Source organism: Entelurus aequoreus, linkage group LG27 (genome assembly GCF_033978785.1).
Source record: "Entelurus aequoreus isolate RoL-2023_Sb linkage group LG27, RoL_Eaeq_v1.1, whole genome shotgun sequence".
Taxonomy (NCBI): Eukaryota; Metazoa; Chordata; class Actinopteri; order Syngnathiformes; family Syngnathidae; genus Entelurus; species Entelurus aequoreus.
The window spans coordinates 10,453,900-10,472,372 of record NC_084757.1 but is presented as its reverse complement, the minus strand read 5'-3'; the positions used below and the strand labels follow the sequence as shown (position 1 = coordinate 10,472,372).

Below are 18,473 nucleotides of genomic sequence, written 5' to 3'. Positions count from 1 at the left end.
ATTTGTCTCATATTTCGGATTCACCATTGAGGTATTTTTTTTATTGGCGCAAACGGGTTTCAATAAACAAAAGATGTGAAGCACGTTTTAAAAATTTTAAACCTCTGACGCGGAACATTTTTGAGGACCTGTGCTCGTTTCCGGTGTTTTCCTACTTCCGGTTAGTATCTGCAGCACCCGTCGGTTCGCTTAACGGACTTTGTCGTGAAAGAATCCAACTTTGTGCCACGGATAAAATTCAAATATATTTAAAAAGTAACCACTGCTAATTGTTATGGATTCTGCGTAGCTAACTTTAGCATAGAAGTCCTTTCGTTTGCTGCGTGTGGCTAACGGGGACAGCTAATAGTGCTAACTAACGAGCTATCTCTCTTTTTTTTCCGGAATCCGATCGTCTGTTTTCGTCTTTTTGGTGAAAACAACGAAAATAAGTCGTCAGCATGGACACAACGCCGCGGCGTCAATAACAGGTACGTAAACTAATCTTGTTGACATTAAGGAGTTCGACTTTAACAGCTGGAGGATGTTTTGGTCCGGAGTTTGGAGGCCGTAACATTCACTACAAGACGTCATTTGTAGCGCGGAGTGGGCTTCCGAGACGTGTCACGTGATTAACTTAGCCTACATCAGCAATATTATTCCACCAAACTCGACAGTGAAGTGTTCACATTATTGTGGTCGTGTTTGAGTTGATCGTGCAAGACTTAGTGAGAATTATAGTGAGGTTACCTCAACCATCATTGCTGTGTGTTGCAGACAGAAGGTCAGGCCACCATCAACATCAAGATGCTAACCTAGAAGCAGCTTGCTGCAGTGACCCCTCAGTCCAGTTGCCAGCCGTCATTTAGAGACCATGTCGGAGAACCAGAACAACAACAACATCCCCCTCAACAACAACAACATGGGGCCCAACAGGATCCGCAACCCCAACATCAACCAGAACCCGCTCATCAACGTCAGGGATCGCCTCTTCCACGCGCTTTTCTTCAAGATGGCCGTCACCTACGCGCGCCTCTTTCCGCCGTCGTTCAGGAGGGTGTTTGAGTTCTTCGTCCTTCTTAAGGTCACTTCAGAATGCTTTTATCCTCATTTCAAGTCTCATCATATTGACTTTGGCTTGTGTGCATGAACAACTCTTCATCCCCTCTTTGTCATCAGGCGCTTTTTGTCCTCTTCATCCTCGCCTACATCCACATCGCATTTTCCCGCTCGCCCATCAACTGTCTGGAGGGGGTGAGGGAGCGTTGGCCCCGTGACGGCATCCTGCGCGTGGAGATCCAGAGGAACTCCAGCCGGGCTCCCGTCTTCCTGCAATACTATGACTCAGAGGAGGGGGGCACGGGCGGAGGCATCACTGGACTCAGTCTGGCTGCGCTGCAAGAGGAAGAGGAGGAGGAAGAGGACGAGATGATGGTGGAGATGTTTGACAACAGCTCAGTGCAGGTGAGAGAGAAAGGCGGGCTTTAAGACAGTGTAAGGCTGGGCGATATGGACGAAAAAGTATATCTCGATGTATTTTTGCTTAAACTCGATATTCGATATATATCCATCCATCCATTTTCTACCGCTTGTGCCTTTTGGGGTCGCTGGGGGTGCTGGAGCCTATCTCGGCTGCATTCGGGCGGAAGGCGGGGTACACCCTGGACAAGTCGCCACCTCATCACAGTATTCGATATATATCTCGATATATTTTTGGGTGAAAGTATACATATAAAGATATTCATTTTTGAGCGAGATTCAGTAAAATTGAAGTGGATGACAACTGTACTGTAAACAGTCAGTGGCACTTTTATTAAGCCAGTTAGTCAAGATGGGTATTAACTAGAGATGTCCAATAATGGCTTTTTTGCCGATATTCCGATATTGTCCAACTCTTAATTACTGATACCGATATCAACCGATACCGATATATACAGTCGTGGAATTAACACATTATTATGCCTAATTTTGTTGTGATGCCCCGCTGGATGCATTAAACAATGTAACAAGGTTTTCCAAAATAAATCAACTCAAGTTATGGAAAAAAGTGCCAACATGGCACTGCCATATTTATTATTGAAGTCACAAAGTGCATTCTTTTTTTAACATGCCTCAAAACAATAACAGTGCAATACTTTTTCATAACATGGTCACTACTGCCTAGTTTCTCTTGTTATATTCTTATTTTACTGTTATATTTTATTATTTTTATTCTTATTGTAATATTTTTCTATTCTGTTTCCATTTATACCCCCATTATTTACTTTTTACTTTTTAAATTTGATCTCAATTCTGTGCACTGCTGCTGGAATTTGAATTTTCCTGAGGTAACTCTCCTGAAGGAATCAATAAAGTACTATCTATCTATCTATCTATCTATCTATCTATCTATCTATCTATCTATCTATCTATCTATCTATCTATCTATCTATCTATCTATCTATCTATCTATCTATCTATCTATCTATCTATCTATCTATCCAAACAGCAGCTTGGAATTTGGGACATGCTCTCCCTGAGAGAAACTGTGAGAGGTTGAGGTGGGGGGGTAGGGGAAGGGGTTAGCGAGGGGTTTATATTGTAGCGTCCTGGAAGAGTTTGTACTACAAGGGATTCTGGGTATTTGTTCTGTTGTGTTTATGTTGTGTTACGGTGCGGATGTTCTCCCGAAATGTGTTTGCCATTCTTGTTTGGTGTGGGTTCACAGTGTGCCGCATATTTCTAACAGTGTTAAAGTTGTTTATATGGTCACCCTCAGTGTGACCTGTATGGCTGTTGAACAAGTATGCCTTGCATCAATTCGTAATGAGTAAAGCCGGTAGATATTATGTGACTGGGATGGCATGCACGTAGAGGAAGTGCCTTAAAGGTTTATTGTCTCTCTGTACCTCTCCCTACGTCCGTGTACACAGCGGCGTTTAAAAACGTCATACATTTTACTTTTAAAAACCGATACCGATAATTTCCGATATTACATTTTAAAGCATTCGTCGGCCGATAATATCGGCAGCCCGATATTATCGGACATCCCTAGTATTAACAGCACAGAAAATAAACTGTTTAAGCAGTACAGAATTACATAAAATAAATAAAATTGAAAAATATTCTTTCTACGTAAAATAAATAACATAGCTGTGCATACCACATACAACCTTTATTTAACCAGATAAGAAACCCATTGAAATCAAGATCTCTTTCACAAGTGTGACCTGGCCAAGAGGTCAACAGCACATGTCACAGAGCAGTTTCAAAAAAGTAGTACGTTAAGACACACATTTTAAAATAAGTAAAAGAGAACTAAAACAATAAAGAAGACTTTTAAAAACACAGGCACTGTATCAAACTCAGATAAAAAATACATTTGCAGGCAGGCAAGCACTTTTTAATTCCCAGTCGACGATGTAATGGACACGCGTACGGTTCTGTGGTCCTACTAGAAGTGGTCAGCGCCAAGTTAGTGACTTTACTTCATTGTGCGGCTATGATCCTCATCACTTTGTCGTACATTTCGCTTGAAAATTCTCTTTTCTCTTCCCTGACTCTCGTCGACATTTGGAATGTATGTTGTGATTTCTCTTCCCGGTTCCATGACCCGCCCTATCTTTAGAGATGTCCGATAATATCGGACTGCCGATATTATCGGCCGATAAATGCTTTAAAATGTAATATTGGAAATTATCGGTATCGGTTTCAAAAAGTAAAATTTATGACTTTTTAAAACGCCGCTGTACGGAGTGGTACACGGACGTAGGGAGAAGTACAGAGCGCCAATACACCTTAAAGGCACTGCCTTTGCGTGCCGGCCCAGTCACATAATATCTACGGCTTTTCACACACACAAGTGAATGCAATTCATACTTGGTCAACAGCCATACAGGTCACACGGAGGCTGGCCGTATAAACAACTTTAACACTGTTACAAATATGCGCCACACTGTGAACCCACACCAAACAAGAATGACAAACACATTTGGGAGAACATCCGCACCGTAACACAACATAAACACAACAGAACAAATACCCAGAACCCCTTGCAGCACTAACTCTTCTGGGACGCTACAATATACACCCCCAATACCCCCCCCCCCCCCCCCCAACCTCCTCATGCTCTCTCAGGGAGAGCATGTCCCAAATTCCAAGCTGCTGTTTTGAGGCATGTTAAAAAAAAAAAAAGCACTTTGTGACTTACTTAATAAATATGGCAATGCCATGTTGGCATTTTTTTTCCATAACTTGAGTTGATTTATTTTGTAAAACCTTGTTACATTGTTTAATGCATCCAGCGGGGCATCACAACAAAATTAGGCATAATAATGTGTTAATTCCACGACTGTATATATCGGTATCGGTTGATATCGGAATCGGTAATTAAGAGTTGGACAATATCGGAATATCGGCAAAAAAGCCATTATCGGACATCTCTACCTATCTAGACTCTGATTGGCCTGTCCCTAATGTTTTGCCCTACTCTTCACCGATAGTGAGTCGTGACTCATCATAGTAAACAACCAATCATGGATGTTCTTATACGTAAACCAACCAATCATTGATCTTTCCCGTATATGTTGTCCCCTGCCCGTAGAATTGCACTAGTCCAGGGGTCGGCAACCTTTACCACTCAAAGAGCCATTTTGACAAGTTTCACAAATTAAAGATAACAATGGGAGCCACAAAACTCTATTGAAAATTTAAAATGAAATAACACTGCATACTAAGCTTTTTTTGCTTTGTTTTAACCAAGGGTCTCAGACACAAGCCACGGCCCGCATCTTAATATGAAAATTTAATGTTAGTGCGGCCCGCAAGTTGGCGCTTGATAGCGTCATACTTACCATACCTCCCAATTTTACCGGGATACTCCCGAATTTCAGGGCGCGATGACACTGCTTTTAGCGCCCTCTACAGCCTGCTCAAACAGTGTACCTGCCCTGCCACATGTTAAATGCAGCTTTTGCCTGCAAACGTGTGTGACAGCAAGGCACACTTGGTCAACAGCCACACAGCTTACACTGACGGTGACCATATAAAACAACTTTAACACTGTTACGTTACAAATATGCGCCACACTGTGAACCCACACCAAAAAAGAATGACAAACACATTTCTGGAAAACATCCCACCGTAACACAACATAAACACAACACAACCATTACCCAGAATCCCATGCAGCCCTAACTCTCCCGGTCTACATTATACACCCCCGCTACCACCAAACCCCGTCCACCTCAACTGACGCACGGGGGGGGGGGGGTTGATGTGTGGACTGGAAGAGTTAGGGCTGCATGGGATTCTGGGTATTTGTTGTGTTGTGCTTATGTTGTGTTATGGTGCAGAGGTTCTCCAGAAATGTGTTTGTCATTCTTTTTTGGTGTGGGTTCACGGTGTGGCGCATATTTGTAACGTAACAGTGTTAAAGTTGTTTTATACGTCCGCCGTCAGTGTAAGCTGTGTGGCTGTTGACCAAGTATGCCTTGCTGTCTCCTGTGTGTGCAAGTAAAAACTACAGGCAACATGTGGCCGGGCTAGCACGCTGTTTGTACAGGCTATGGTGGACAATAAATGCAGTGCCATTAGGGCACACCCTCAATTTAGTTGTTAGGGTGAAAATCTGAGAAAATATGTCCCGGGAGATTTCTAGGAGAGGCACCGAGGTCTAGGAGAGGCACCGAGGTCCGTAAGTCTCCTTTGAAATTCGGGAGGGTCGGCAAGTATGCTGGGAAAATCGGGAGTGTCGGCAAGTATGCAGCTGAGCCGCATCAGAGTGGTCAAAGAGCCGCATGCGGCTCCGAAGCCGCGGGTTGCCGACCCCTGCACTAGTCCATTTCTCTCTTTCTCTTCTCCCTCTCCCTGCTTTTGTAGCTTGGGTCTAAAAATAGCTAAGCTACGGAAATTGCTACTTTCCCGAGCGCGGCGCACGCTGCTGTTCACTGCTCCCCTCGAAGCTGCTGCCAATCTACTGGGAAATGTAGTTGAGCTACGTAGCTGGAGGGGTCACAGTCGGGCTCCATATTTGCTTGTGTGTTGTTGTTGTGGGTCAGTGCAGTGGGGGGGGGGGGGGGCGACGACAAGCACCGCTTGGAAGGGGAAGGGTAGGGGTTTAGTAGCCCAAGGAACACAACAAATAAGCGGTGTTTGGTCATTTTAACGTGGAAAAAATGATCGATATTACGATATTTTCTTAATACATATCGTGTTTAGAAATATATTAATATTTGCTGACCGGGCTTTCTGCTCCACCGCTCCCAGTCTGTGGAACGCTGTCCCTGACCACCTGAGGGCACCACAGACTGTGGATGCTTTTAAAAAAGGCTTAAAACCCCTTCTTTAAAAAAAAAAAAAAAAAGCCTTTTTTTTTTTTAGATGTAAGCATATTAGTTTTAGCTATTTGGCTGTTCTAGTTTTTATTTTATTTTTTTAATTATGTTTTTATTTTTATTTTTTAATACACTGTAGCACTTTGAGGTTGTTTACTCAATGTAAAGTGCTTTTTACAAATAAAATCTATTATTATTAATACATATTACAAACTCGATATATCGCCCAGCCCTAAGAAAATGTATAAGTAATTCCCTAAATAAAAATTAATTAAATGTAAGGTCAGATGTAATCCATGTGTAAGTCCTAATCCAAGTCCAAATGGCCCAGTTTGAGCTGGACTTGGAGCCTCGTCTGAAGCCGTCTCTGAGGAGGCGAGTGGGAACAGTCGACGAAGGAGCGGCAGGAGGGGCGAACACCAGCCAGGACGTCTCCTTTAGTCAGGGCACGAAAGGTACGCCGCGCCAGGATCGTGGGGCGCCACCTTCCTGCTCGTCCTCACAGAGCTGCTTTGTTGTTCCAGCGTGGCCTCTGGAGGAGTACATGGTGGAATATTCCCTGGAGTACGGCTTCCTGCGCCTGTCTCAGAGCACGCGGCAGAAGCTCAACATCCCCGTCATGGTCGTCACGCTGGGTGAGACGCGGCGGTCAATCACTCGCACTGGCAGGGTTATGATTGGAGCCCCTTCTGTGTTTCAGATCCTACGAAGGACGAGTGTTTTGGCGACGGCTTCAGTCGCTTCCTGCTGGATGAGTTTCTAGGCTATGACGACATTCTGATGTCCAGCGTGAAGGCGCTGGCGGAGAACGACGAGAACAAAGGTGATGAAGGGACCCATGGCGGCCATCTAACGAGGACAACGCTCATAAAGATGACGTAACTATATGCTTCTACGCAGGCTTCCTCAGGAACGTGGTATCTGGAGAACATTACCGCTTCGTAAGCATGTGGATGGCCAGAACCGCCTACTTGGCTGCCTTTGTAATCATGGTCATCTTTGTAAGTCATTCTAGTCCAAGTCAGCCAAGTGAACACAACCAGAAGCACATAGAGCCAATGTTTCTTTTTTGTGTGTGTTACTTTTCTCAGACTCTGTCGGTGTCCATGCTGCTCAGATACTCTCATCACCAGATCTTCGTCTTCATCGGTTAGTATGCTCCTCACAAAACTTGTGAACCTTATTGCCTCTCAATCAGGGGTATTCAACTACGGTACCTTATTTTCCGGACCATGGGGCGCACCGGATTATAAGTCGCACTGCCGATGAGCGGGTCTATTTTCATACAAAAGGCGTATTAAAGGGGTCATGTTATTTAATTTTTTTCTAAATGTAAAACACTTTCCTGTGGTCTACATCAGTGGTCCCCAACCACCGGTCCGTGACACATTTGCTTCCGGGCCGCAGAGAAACATTAAATAATTTATAAACGACTGCATTTTCTCTCCGACTTAACTTTCGCCTGTCCCACGAGACACACCGATAAGCTTGTTTAATTTAATAAAGATTTAGTATAACTTTAATGATCCACAAGGGAAATTGTTCAACACAGTAGCTCAGTTACAATGATGGAAAGTGTAAGGATGGAAAGGACAATGCAGGTATAAATAGACTAATATAGCGATAAAAAAATCTAACATATATACGAATATATACATAATATGTGTACAGAATAATATATGCAGTGTTTCCCATAAACTGCCAAGATACCTGTGGCGGTGGGGGCGTGGCCATGGGCGTGGTCACCATGACATCATCGAGTAATTTGCATAATTTACTACATTGATTTGATTTTCTCTAAAAAGGCTCAAAAAATGTATACTTACTAATTAATAATAACAGTTTTGTTTTAAACGTCCATCCATCCATCCATCCATTTTACAATATAATTACAACACTTTATGTACATATTTATATACAGATTTGAACAATAAGTTTTTCACTGAAATATATTTATTAATTGTGGTTCTTACAAAAAATATATCTTATAAAATATAAAAGCTAAAATGTCTCAAAGCTCTGTCCCTTTAATTAGTGCATACTAAATAATTTAACTTTAGCCTACTACTACAACCATATTATTTACCAGCAACATAAAGTGAAACAGAGGCAGAGGTGTCCTGCCACAGTCAGTAACAAATAAACAGAAAACAGTAGTGGTGGTAGATAGACACAGAGCTTCATCAAACATCTGATCCACTGAACAAAGAGCTCCAAAAATCTTGAACTTTAGACTGCCATCAGTTTTACTCCCTACACTTAACCATGTGTTTCTTACTGCCTGCAGACTTTGCACCCTTTGTTATATACACATGTTGTGTTTCTAATATAAATACATTTAATAAAGTCAAATACAAATAAGGCAACAAGAGAAGTATCCTACACTTCTCTTTTGTAAAGTGATTCCCGGGCGCGGCGCCGCTGCTGCCCACTGCTCCCCAAGGGGATGGGTCAAATGCAGAGGACAAATTTCACCACATCTAGTGTGTGTGTGACAATCATTGGTACTTTAATCTTTAAATCTGAACAGCCGATATGGGCATCTACATCAACTATATGATTTGCCTGAGAAGCTGGACAGGACAAAAAAAAATTTATTTTATTTTTTTTTAAATTTAATTTTATTTTTTTTAAATTTGTGGCGGACGTAATTCTTTCGTGGCGGGCCGCCACAAATAAATGAATGTGTGGGAAACCCTGATATATACAGATATATTATATTATGTCTATAGCATATACAGTATATCTATAGCATATAGTTTATAGATGTACAATAAAACTCCCAATAGGAGTTTTCCCTATGTTATATTTTTTATAACTTTGTGACATGATACAATGCACATTAATGAACATATAAAATATAAATGTGACAGACTGTAGCCTAAGGCTGATTTCCATCTGCATCTCATTGCAAAGAAACAAGCCCAGGGCTCCCACTAATTCAGCTTTATAGTGAGTTCTATTTTTCATGCACTTATTTTTGCTGTATTTATCTGGCACAAGTGGAAAGCCGGTCCCTGAAAGTAATTCCTACTTTAAACCGGTCTGTGGTGCAAAAAAGGTTGGGGACCACTGGTCTACATAACATGTAATGGTGGTTCTTTGGTCAAAATGTTGCATAGATGATGTTTTACAGATCATCTTCAAGCCGCTTTCTGACAGTCGCTTCAGGATGCGCCGTTTTGTGGGCGGTCTTATTTACGTGGCTCACCTTCGACAGCGTCTTCTCCCCGTCATCTTTGTTGTAGGGTGCAAGGACGAGTGTCAAAAGATGGAGCTAACTGTTTTAATGACATTCAGACTTTACTGAAATGAATAACGGAGCAGCATCTCCTCATCCGTGGCTCACTAGTGCAACAACAACGCCGGAAATGTGTCCCGTGAAAAAACGTCCAACCGGAACTCTCTAATAACAACCATTCTCCCGAATCTCTCCCAATTTCCACCCAGACAACAATATTGGGGGCGTGCCTTTAAAGAACTGCCTTTGAGTGCCGGCCCAATCACATAATATCTACGGCTTTTCACACACACACAAGTGAATGCAAGGCATACTTGGTCAACAGCCATACAGGTCACACTGAGGGTGACCGTATAAACAACTAACACTGTTACAAATATGCGCCACACTGTGAACCCACACCAAACAAGAATGACAAACACATTTCGGGAGAACATCCGCACCGTAACACAACATAAACACAACAGAACAAATACCCAGAACCCCTTGCAGCACTAACTCTTCCGGGACGCTACAATATACACCTTTTGCTACCCCTTACCCCCCACCTCAACCTCCTCATGCTCTCTCAGTGACAGCCTGTCCCAAATTCCAAGCCGCTGTTTTGAGGCATGTTAAAAAAATAATGCACTTTGTGACTTCAATAATAAATATGGCAGTGCCATGTTGGCACTTTTTTCCATAACTTGAGTTGATTTATTTTGGAAAACCTTGTTACATTGTTTAATGCATCCAGCGGGGCATCACAACAAAATTAGGCATAATAATGTGTTAATTCCACGACTGTATGTATCGGTATCTGTTGATATCGGAATCGGTAATTAAGAGTTGGACAATATCGGATATCGGCAAAAAAGCCATTATCGGACATCTCTACTTGTGTCATATTGCAGTCTGCACGTATCTCTTATGTGTGACTGCCATCTACCGGTCACACTTATTATTACACGATGTACCAAATAAAATAGCTTCAAGTTCGGTAAGCACAACCAAAATTATTCCGTACATTAGGCGCACTGGGTTATAAGGCGCATTGTCGAGTTTTGAGAAAATGAAAGGATTTTATCGTCCGAAAAATACGGTAAATTGTTTCGTGGGCCACATTTCCCTTCACTTTTTGTCTCATTTTGCACATTCCTGAGAACCAGCGTCTTCTACAGTAGACATTTGATATTAGTCTATTTATTTTGTCAAGAGTTACAAGAGCACTCCGCTGTTTTTCAATACTTACTGCAAAAAAAAAAAAAAGCTAATCAAAGATCATCCCGATGACAGCACTCCAGTGTTTTTAAGAATCTGCTGCAAAAATGTGAGTCTCACAAGTTTTTTTAACTGAACTCCCAGGCCACCAGTTAAATGATGAAAAAGAGAGGACCTAAAACGGAACTTTGAGGAACACCACTAGTATAACGTAAGAAGTTGAACAAATGACTACTGACTGCATCTGAAGTAATCCAGCTACAGCAACAACTTGGTTACATAAATCACATTATTTAAATATAAATGCAACTGCCAAAAAGGAGAGGACTTAAGGTGGTGCCTTGAGGAACGCCTCAGTTTTGTGAATACCAGGTTTGGAGCTCAGAGTTCAAGTGTTTTTAGGATTTTGCTGCAAAAATGTGCCTCCCGGGTTTTGAACGGAGGTTTGGGGAATGTATTGTGTCATCCCCCGTTATAGAGCCCTGCTCTAAATAGTGTAAAATAAACTACGAGCCGCAACCATGAAAGTTCAGAGCAGTCGTCTGTGTGACTTTTGACCTGGTGCTTGTTTCTTCTGCTCCATCGCCTACAGTGGACCTCTTGCAGATGTTGGAGATGAACATGACCATCGCCTTCCCAGCAGCCCCTCTGCTCACAGTCATCCTTGCCCTCGTCGGTGAGTTCCCTTCTGTTACCGTGACTTTAATCAGGGGTGTCCAAAGTGAGACCCGGGAGCCATGTATGGCCCACAGCTTGTTTTTTGGCCCGCAATACAATTAAAAGATTATGTTTGTAACTTGTTCTGAGAACATAATTTTTTATATGTCCATATTTTTCCACAATATCGCCCAATTTGTTTGGCGTTCAGGCTTGTCTCTCGTTAAATGTACACGCAGGGAGCGCCTGCACTTACACAGAAACAGTCCAAGTCCAAGAGAAGCAACTTAACGACAACACGACTGCAAATTGTTATTATAGAATATACAAACATTGATACCTTAAATTAGTTATCCAATCGCTATCATTAGCTAAGAACACGCAAAGGTAATGCGCGTGTACATGTTACGTAGTGTAGGTCATTACATCCTACATGCGGTAAATAGCTAGAATATCATGCTTAAAATACATTGAAAAGTCAGCACCCTCTAGGCTTCTGCTTAAGGGTTGCAAATAATTAGAATATTGATGATAAAACATAATAATAATTATGACAAAATGTAATGAGAAAGTTACAAAAACAACAGTAACAGAGGTTGGCAAAAATGTATTATGTATTGAGAAAACATTTTAATGTTAAAGGGGTAATAGCAAGCACGATGTGCTGCACGTGTCATGATCAATACTATAGTGACTTACTGGACAGATAGTTGTCTGTTTGGTCCAGCTGGCCAGGGACGGTTTTTTTGTGTTGTTTTTGGGTTGGTGGAATTTTTTTTACAACTGCAGGGTTTGTTGGCGCAAACAGTTTGTCTTTGGTTGTGATGCAGTTTCTTTGAGCAGTGTCCTCCTCGCCAGATACAACAAGCATTTCCATTGATGATTAAATTGTTTTCCCTTTGGCACAGCAGAAGCACTCCATTTCTGTCGGCATAGCTTGGCACCAGGCTCCCCCTAGGCATGCCGGTCCTGACTCTCTCAGCTTTTGTCTGCTCCAATGTTTCACCCTTTTTTTGTGCTCGTTAAGCTTCTACAACCAGCAGTTCATCCTCTGTATATTCAGGTTCAAAAAGATAAGGTTGTGAATCCTCGTTTGTTCAAAAAGTCGTCTTAGTTGTCTGTTACCAACTCGAAACACTAATAATAGCATGCTCGGGATAATTGTCTCCTCATTGTGTTGTTTTGCTTTAGAGAAACTTTTAATGTTTTTTTTATTTCATGGGAGGTCCCAGAAGGACAGTTGATGGGGGGATTTTTAAATATACTTAAATAGAACGACAAAATAATTTGTCCAATCAAAAACATGGCACGCTTGTTAAAGGCTGAAATATTCTTGCTCGTCACATAGCTCGTGTGGGACTGACGCCGGTTGGTTCCTGCCCCTCCGAAGCCTCCGGCGTACCTTTTACATGCACCTCGCCGAATGCTGAGCTGTCGTTGATCGGCTTTTTTAGTACATCATTTCTGGGTTTTGGTTTCTGACCATTCTCTGTTTCGACCCGTTCACAACAATGTGGAGGTTGCTTAAGTCGCCATTGTTTACTACACGGACTACACGCAGGAAGGTAAGAAGCTAAGCAAGAAGAGTTGTGATTGCTCACTCCGAAAAACACTGCCCCCTGGCGTTGTGGAAGAGAATAACAAGTCATGCGTCATCCCAACGCCGTCATCGGGATGCAAGCCTTTACTCCACAACACGTTCATGCACGTCATGAAAAAGAGTCACTTCTGTCATGGCTTTAATGCGGGGGTCAAAGTTCAATCCAAAGAGTCTTTGTTTCATTCAGGTATGGAGGCCATCATGTCTGAGTTCTTCAACGACACGACGACAGCCTTCTACATCATCCTCATCGTGTGGTTGGCGGATCAGTACGACGCCATCTGCTGCCACACCAACACCAGCAAACGCCACTGGCTGAGGTGGGTCACGTGACCCCCAAGGAGCTTCTCATTGGCGGCTGGCAGAAGCCGCTGCGACAGAATGTTCCTAATTCTTCATACCCCTACTTTCCTGTTGGTTTTTTCAGGTTCTTCTATTTGTATCACTTTGCCTTCTACGCATATCATTATCGCTTCAATGGTCAGTACAGCAGCCTGACGCTGGTCACTTCCTGGCTCTTCATCCAGGTCAGTTGCACGCACACACACACACACTATTGGACTCGTCTTGTCACATGGTTACACACTTGTGAACTCGATGCAGGAAATGGAAGCAGTTTACTCAATTACTCAAATGTGAGCCAACTAGGGACGTGCCGATCAGTATCGGACGATTTTCTTGGTAGTCATTTCTGATTAATGCCTTTTTAATGCCGATATCAAACACTGATACCGTCTGGAGCCACTCTCCAAAGCTAATAATAATCATTTACATTACAGCAACTAACTGCAGTTCTTAATATTTTACGTAACATTATCACTGGAGGACGAGGATAAACACGTTACACACTGAGAGTAAACCAGCATGCTAATAACTAAGCTAAGGTAGCTTAAAACAACACCAAGTCATAAGTGTTTAGTAAAGTTTAAGAAGCGTAGATAAGTGTTTTTTAACCATAGGGCCCAGCGAGCGCCCGCTATAGGGCCGCCAAAAAATACCTGTTTCTTAGCTGTGGTTTGTGTGGGCTGCAGCGGTACTCAGTTGTAATGCACTTTTCCACCACTGGTGGCAGTAATGACAAGAACCAACAAACAGATGAAGTCAGGAGCTAAAGTCATACAGAAGTTTCTTAAGCGCAAAAATGATGACTAATGTGGTAAAGTTGTATTTTCATTTGCGCTTTAATTTTGTTGAAATGTTATTTAGTAAAATATGTTTTATTATTATTTTTTATTAAACAGAATGTATTTGTTTTAGCACTGCGTAATTGTAATGTGTTTTCGAGTCCATCTTATGAGCAGGGCCGTAACTAGGATTTGACAAATACCCATGTCAAACATCGGTTGTCCAAGAGGAACTTGAAAAGGCTGAAATCTATTCTATTACCTTGAGCAACACAATGAATTTCCAGAATAACAAAAGCTTTAATTCAGATATAGCTGTCTATCACTCATCTAACATCTTTGATAATCAGCATGATTTTGTAACACTCCACTTCTGTATTAATATCCTGCAGTTTACCATATTAAACAAGTTTACTAATGAGCTGGAGCTACCGGAAGTAAACCTGGAAATGTTCTGTTCATATTCTAGTCAGTCGCCGAACTCGATCGATAAGTCCAAAGAAAGTTTAAGAGCCGGAGATTCAAGAAGTAGATGGGTTAGTGTGGCTGACACGGGGCTTATTTAGGCAAAATAATTATTCCTTTAAGGAGTCATCCGGCTTAATGTAGACAGGGTAACTGCTAATATAGTCTTGAAAATATACAAACAATATGTAAAAATAAACCCACACTGTCTAGCTTTTAATGAAATTACAAGTACATAATAGCTTGTTTTAATGAAGTTACAAGTATGTGCACCAATACATAGTTTTGTGATAATGTGATGGCAGTTCAGTTTCTTCAAATGTGACAAACTGTAAAAAAAAAATGTATGCTGTGTTTTGGTTTGTTCAGTATTAAAAGCAATTTAAAAAGTATGCCAATTACGTAGGGGTTTAACGGTACGTGTATTTGTATTGAACCGTTTCGGTTCGGTTGTGTACCGAACGAGTTTCCACACGGACATATTAAGTAGCGTACCGCACGTTGTGTAAACAATGCACACCGAGGCACAACACACGGCATGCTAGCAGCGACCGGGCTACGACAACATGTAAAAACCAGAGCTGGAAGACCCTCCAGCCTCGTTAAGATCTCCCGTTTGGGAACACTTTGGCTGCGTTGTGCGATACAACAATGGAGGACGGAGGTTTGCCGACATTGTTCAGCGGCTGCTTCTGACAACACGTCAAACATGCTAACCCATTTGAAGCGTCACCACCGCATTCAAGCAGCCTCTCCTCGGCGAGTCAGGCAGGGCTAAAGCAATAACAAATGTTTTTATAGCAGCAGATTTAAGACCATATTGCATTAAAAACTAGATTTTGACCCACTTCTATGGTGGAAGAACAATAAGCCCATATGTCCTCTTACTGCCAAGTTAGCCAGGCTGGGGGGGGAAATAAAACTTTATCTGAGGCTGAGTTGACTGATTAATTTTGCACTTTTTATATGTAGAAGAAAAGTTTTGTCATTTTATTTAATCTGAGCAACAACTTGAGGCAGTTTAATGTTGATTAACGTGGACCCCGACTTAAACAAGTTAAAAAACTTATTGGCGTGTTAACATTTAGTGGTCAATTGTACAGAATATGTACTGTACGTGTAATCTACTAATAAAAGTCTCAATCAATCAATCAAAAAAAGCACTTTATATGTAGAAAGGTTTTGTTAAGAAGCCATTCTGAGCCTTATCTTATTTAGTTTTTATTTTATATATGTTGACCACATTAACCCTGGCAATGGACCCTGTGTTTGTATATGTATGTTATGCCATTGTTTACAAATTTGGTAAATAAATAACCGAAAAATTTATATTTTGTTGTTTTCTTACTGTACCGAAAATGAACCGAATCGTGACCTTTAAACCGAGGTATGTACCGAACCAAAATGTTTGTGTACCGTTACACCCCTACAATTGCGTCGTGAAATTAACAAAAGTGTTAGGGTTAGGGGAAAAAATAGTTGATGGTAAGGTTTCGTGTTATTCAGAAAGAATATATTTACATTTTAAATAAAATGAGACTTCAGAAAAAAACAAAAATGGTTAAGTTTAACATTTAAGTGTACATAGATGAGGCACTATGATCTAGATCAGGGGTGGGCAATTAATTTTTACCGGGGGCCGCATGAGCAACCCGAGCACTGCTGGAGGGCCACATCGACAATATTTCAATTAAATTTTGCTCAATATTATTTTTGATATATACCGTAAGATAAATAATAATAATAATAATAATAATTAATAATAATAGTAATACTTCAACATAGTGTGTGTAACAGCATTCCATGACTAATATAAATAAATTAAAATTAATAATAAATGACAGTAAAATAAGCACACGTATGACTGAGGAGTCATAGTGTAACTTTGTGTGGTGTTTGAGTTGTCCGACTTTTTGTGTGGCCATAAACGCACCAGTGGTTTAGTGCTATGCGTGTTGGTGACAGATGACAAGTTGGTTTTGGCCTGGTTTGTACGGCAGAAAATTACTAGTTTTTCGAGATAGAAGTGTGAAAACTCATGTTTTTGGTGTGGTTATGTCCGAATATAAACAGTTTTGCTCAATAAAGTGATCGATATAATTCCTGTCCTCGAAGCATCTCGATAGATAGACGTTACAATAATTGAACGGTGTTCAATTGAACGGTGTTGACGAACACCGTTAGGGCCGCTTGTTGTCACTGTCACTCAAAGTTGCATTGCAAAATTACATAGAATAAATATGTTTATTTTGTTTAGAATTCAGATGGGATTTGATTTGGTGCGCGGCATACATTTGCTGCGCGCAGCGGACGCTTGAGCAGTGCGCAATTGCGCAGGCACGCACCTTAGAGGGAACGTTGCTTTGCAGTCCATGTCTTGTTGGAAACACGCCATTCTTCATCAACTTTTCTCTTTTTAGCGTCTCGGGTGTAAACCGTGCATCACTTGTCGTTGCATGTGCACCTTCACTCGCAGGTTACACACGCCCATAAATAATACTTTTCAAAATAAAGCAGCACAGTTGTATTGCGCGCACGACATAGATGTTTTTTGAACTTTATTTTGTAATTTGTTATTGCAGCTGTTCACATTCACTCACAATCACGCACAAGCATACGTCCACACGGATGAAGCACCTTGTCATTAAACAATAATATACATTTTTAAGTTCTTGTGGGTCAGAACATGATTATATTGGGTTTGACCGGCATCTTCTTTGTCTGCGTTCAGCACTCCATGATTTACTTCTTCCACCACTACGAGCTGCCCGCCATCCTTCAGCAGATCCGCATCCAGGAGATGCTCCTGCACAACCAGCAGGCGGGTCAGGCCAACCAGACGGCGCTGCAGGACAGCCTCAACAACAACAACGCTGCCGCCGGGCCGCCGGAACCCGCTGCCGCGCCCCAAACCGGACCTGCCTCCGTTGTCCAGCCCCAGCCTGAGACTCCGCCCTCCACCGCAGCCTCCCCTCCCGCACCGGCCGGCGGCGAGGTGCGCTCGGAGCTCAACTGGGTGGCGCAGACAGCCGCCATCATCACCGAGGCGCTGTCCTCCTCTCGCCAGGAGGGGGCAGCCACGTTGGACGCCATCCATCGCCAGGACCCTCCACGTCCAACCGCTGAGATCAATGTGGTGGCAGAGTTCTGGATGGGAAGTGCAGCAGTAGGAGGGGGAGGAGCCTGCGTGGAGGGAGGAGGAGCTACAGGGGAAGGCGAATCAAGCGCCGAAGGAAGAGCAGCGGATGCAAACGTCGCCATAGAAACAAAACCCTCGGTTGGAGCTCCTCCAGCTGGAGTGGCAGACAGTGTCGGGGCTCAGGGGGAGGGCACCCCACAGACAGACTGCCCCCCCTCGCAGGCGGCTGATACAGACTGCACAGCGCAGCAGAGCTCCTCCCACGCGTCCTGAGGTATCGTCATGGCGATGATATCCCCCTCGGAGCATCACGTGATGCACGTTTGCCCTCCCACGTGCGTGCTGAACAGGAAGTAAAAGCAAAACACTCTCCAGCTACCATGAGCACGTGAATAATCAATAATCAATTTGTGGTGGAGGTGGTCATCTGTTCCGATAACGACACTCTTTTAATGATTAAATATTGACTGATTGCTCTAGAAATGTGAGATAAAGCAAGATCACTATTGATACTTTTTCCAATAAACAGAGGAAAGAAAATATCTCGGATGAGTTTAAAAGATCTAAACATTTGAGAAAAGATGTTTGGAAAATCCACGCAGGACGTTATTGACTTTTGTCAGCTTTGTATGTGGGTCCACATGCTTTTATTTTGAATAGAACAGGAAGTTGCTATATCATTTAAAAAAATAATTATTGCCTTAATATGCCTCAGTCGTGATTAAAGGGCGGCTGCGTCACACCTTAAGCCCCG

The 18,473-nt window shown here is 42.3% G+C and overlaps 1 protein-coding gene across 2 annotated transcripts; it reads left to right on the top strand.

Moving 5' to 3' along the window:
- The first annotated feature begins 123 nt into the window (after nt 1–123).
- Nucleotides 124–18,462, top strand: tmem259 (transmembrane protein 259). 2 transcript variants are annotated; one of them, XM_062039263.1, is made up of 12 exons: nt 127–470; nt 757–1,063; nt 1,159–1,443; nt 6,625–6,748; nt 6,818–6,928; nt 6,994–7,116; nt 7,194–7,294; nt 7,385–7,442; nt 11,327–11,410; nt 13,179–13,311; nt 13,419–13,518; nt 17,312–18,455. In XM_062039263.1, the coding sequence occupies exons 2-12, from the start codon at nt 854–856 to the stop codon at nt 17,990–17,992; spliced, it is 2,010 nt and encodes a 669-aa protein (XP_061895247.1). In that variant the 5' UTR covers nt 127–470; nt 757–853; the 3' UTR covers nt 17,993–18,455. The 2 variants fall into 2 exon arrangements, with proteins under 2 accessions (XP_061895246.1, XP_061895247.1); XM_062039262.1 differs by having other exon boundaries at nt 124–470; nt 6,625–6,928; nt 17,312–18,462.
- The last annotated feature ends 11 nt before the right edge of the window (nt 18,463–18,473 follow it).

Excerpts from the sequence above, each read along its gene's own strand:
- tmem259 (XM_062039262.1), top strand. The coding sequence starts at position 854 with ATGTCGGAGAACCAGAACAACAACAACATCCCCCTCAACAACAACAAC. Across the intron at positions 11,411-13,178 it reads AGTCATCCTTGCCCTCGTCG|GTATGGAGGCCATCATGTCT; the intron begins GTGAGTTCCCTT and ends TGTTTCATTCAG. Across the intron at positions 13,519-17,311 it reads CTTCCTGGCTCTTCATCCAG|CACTCCATGATTTACTTCTT; the intron begins GTCAGTTGCACG and ends GTCTGCGTTCAG.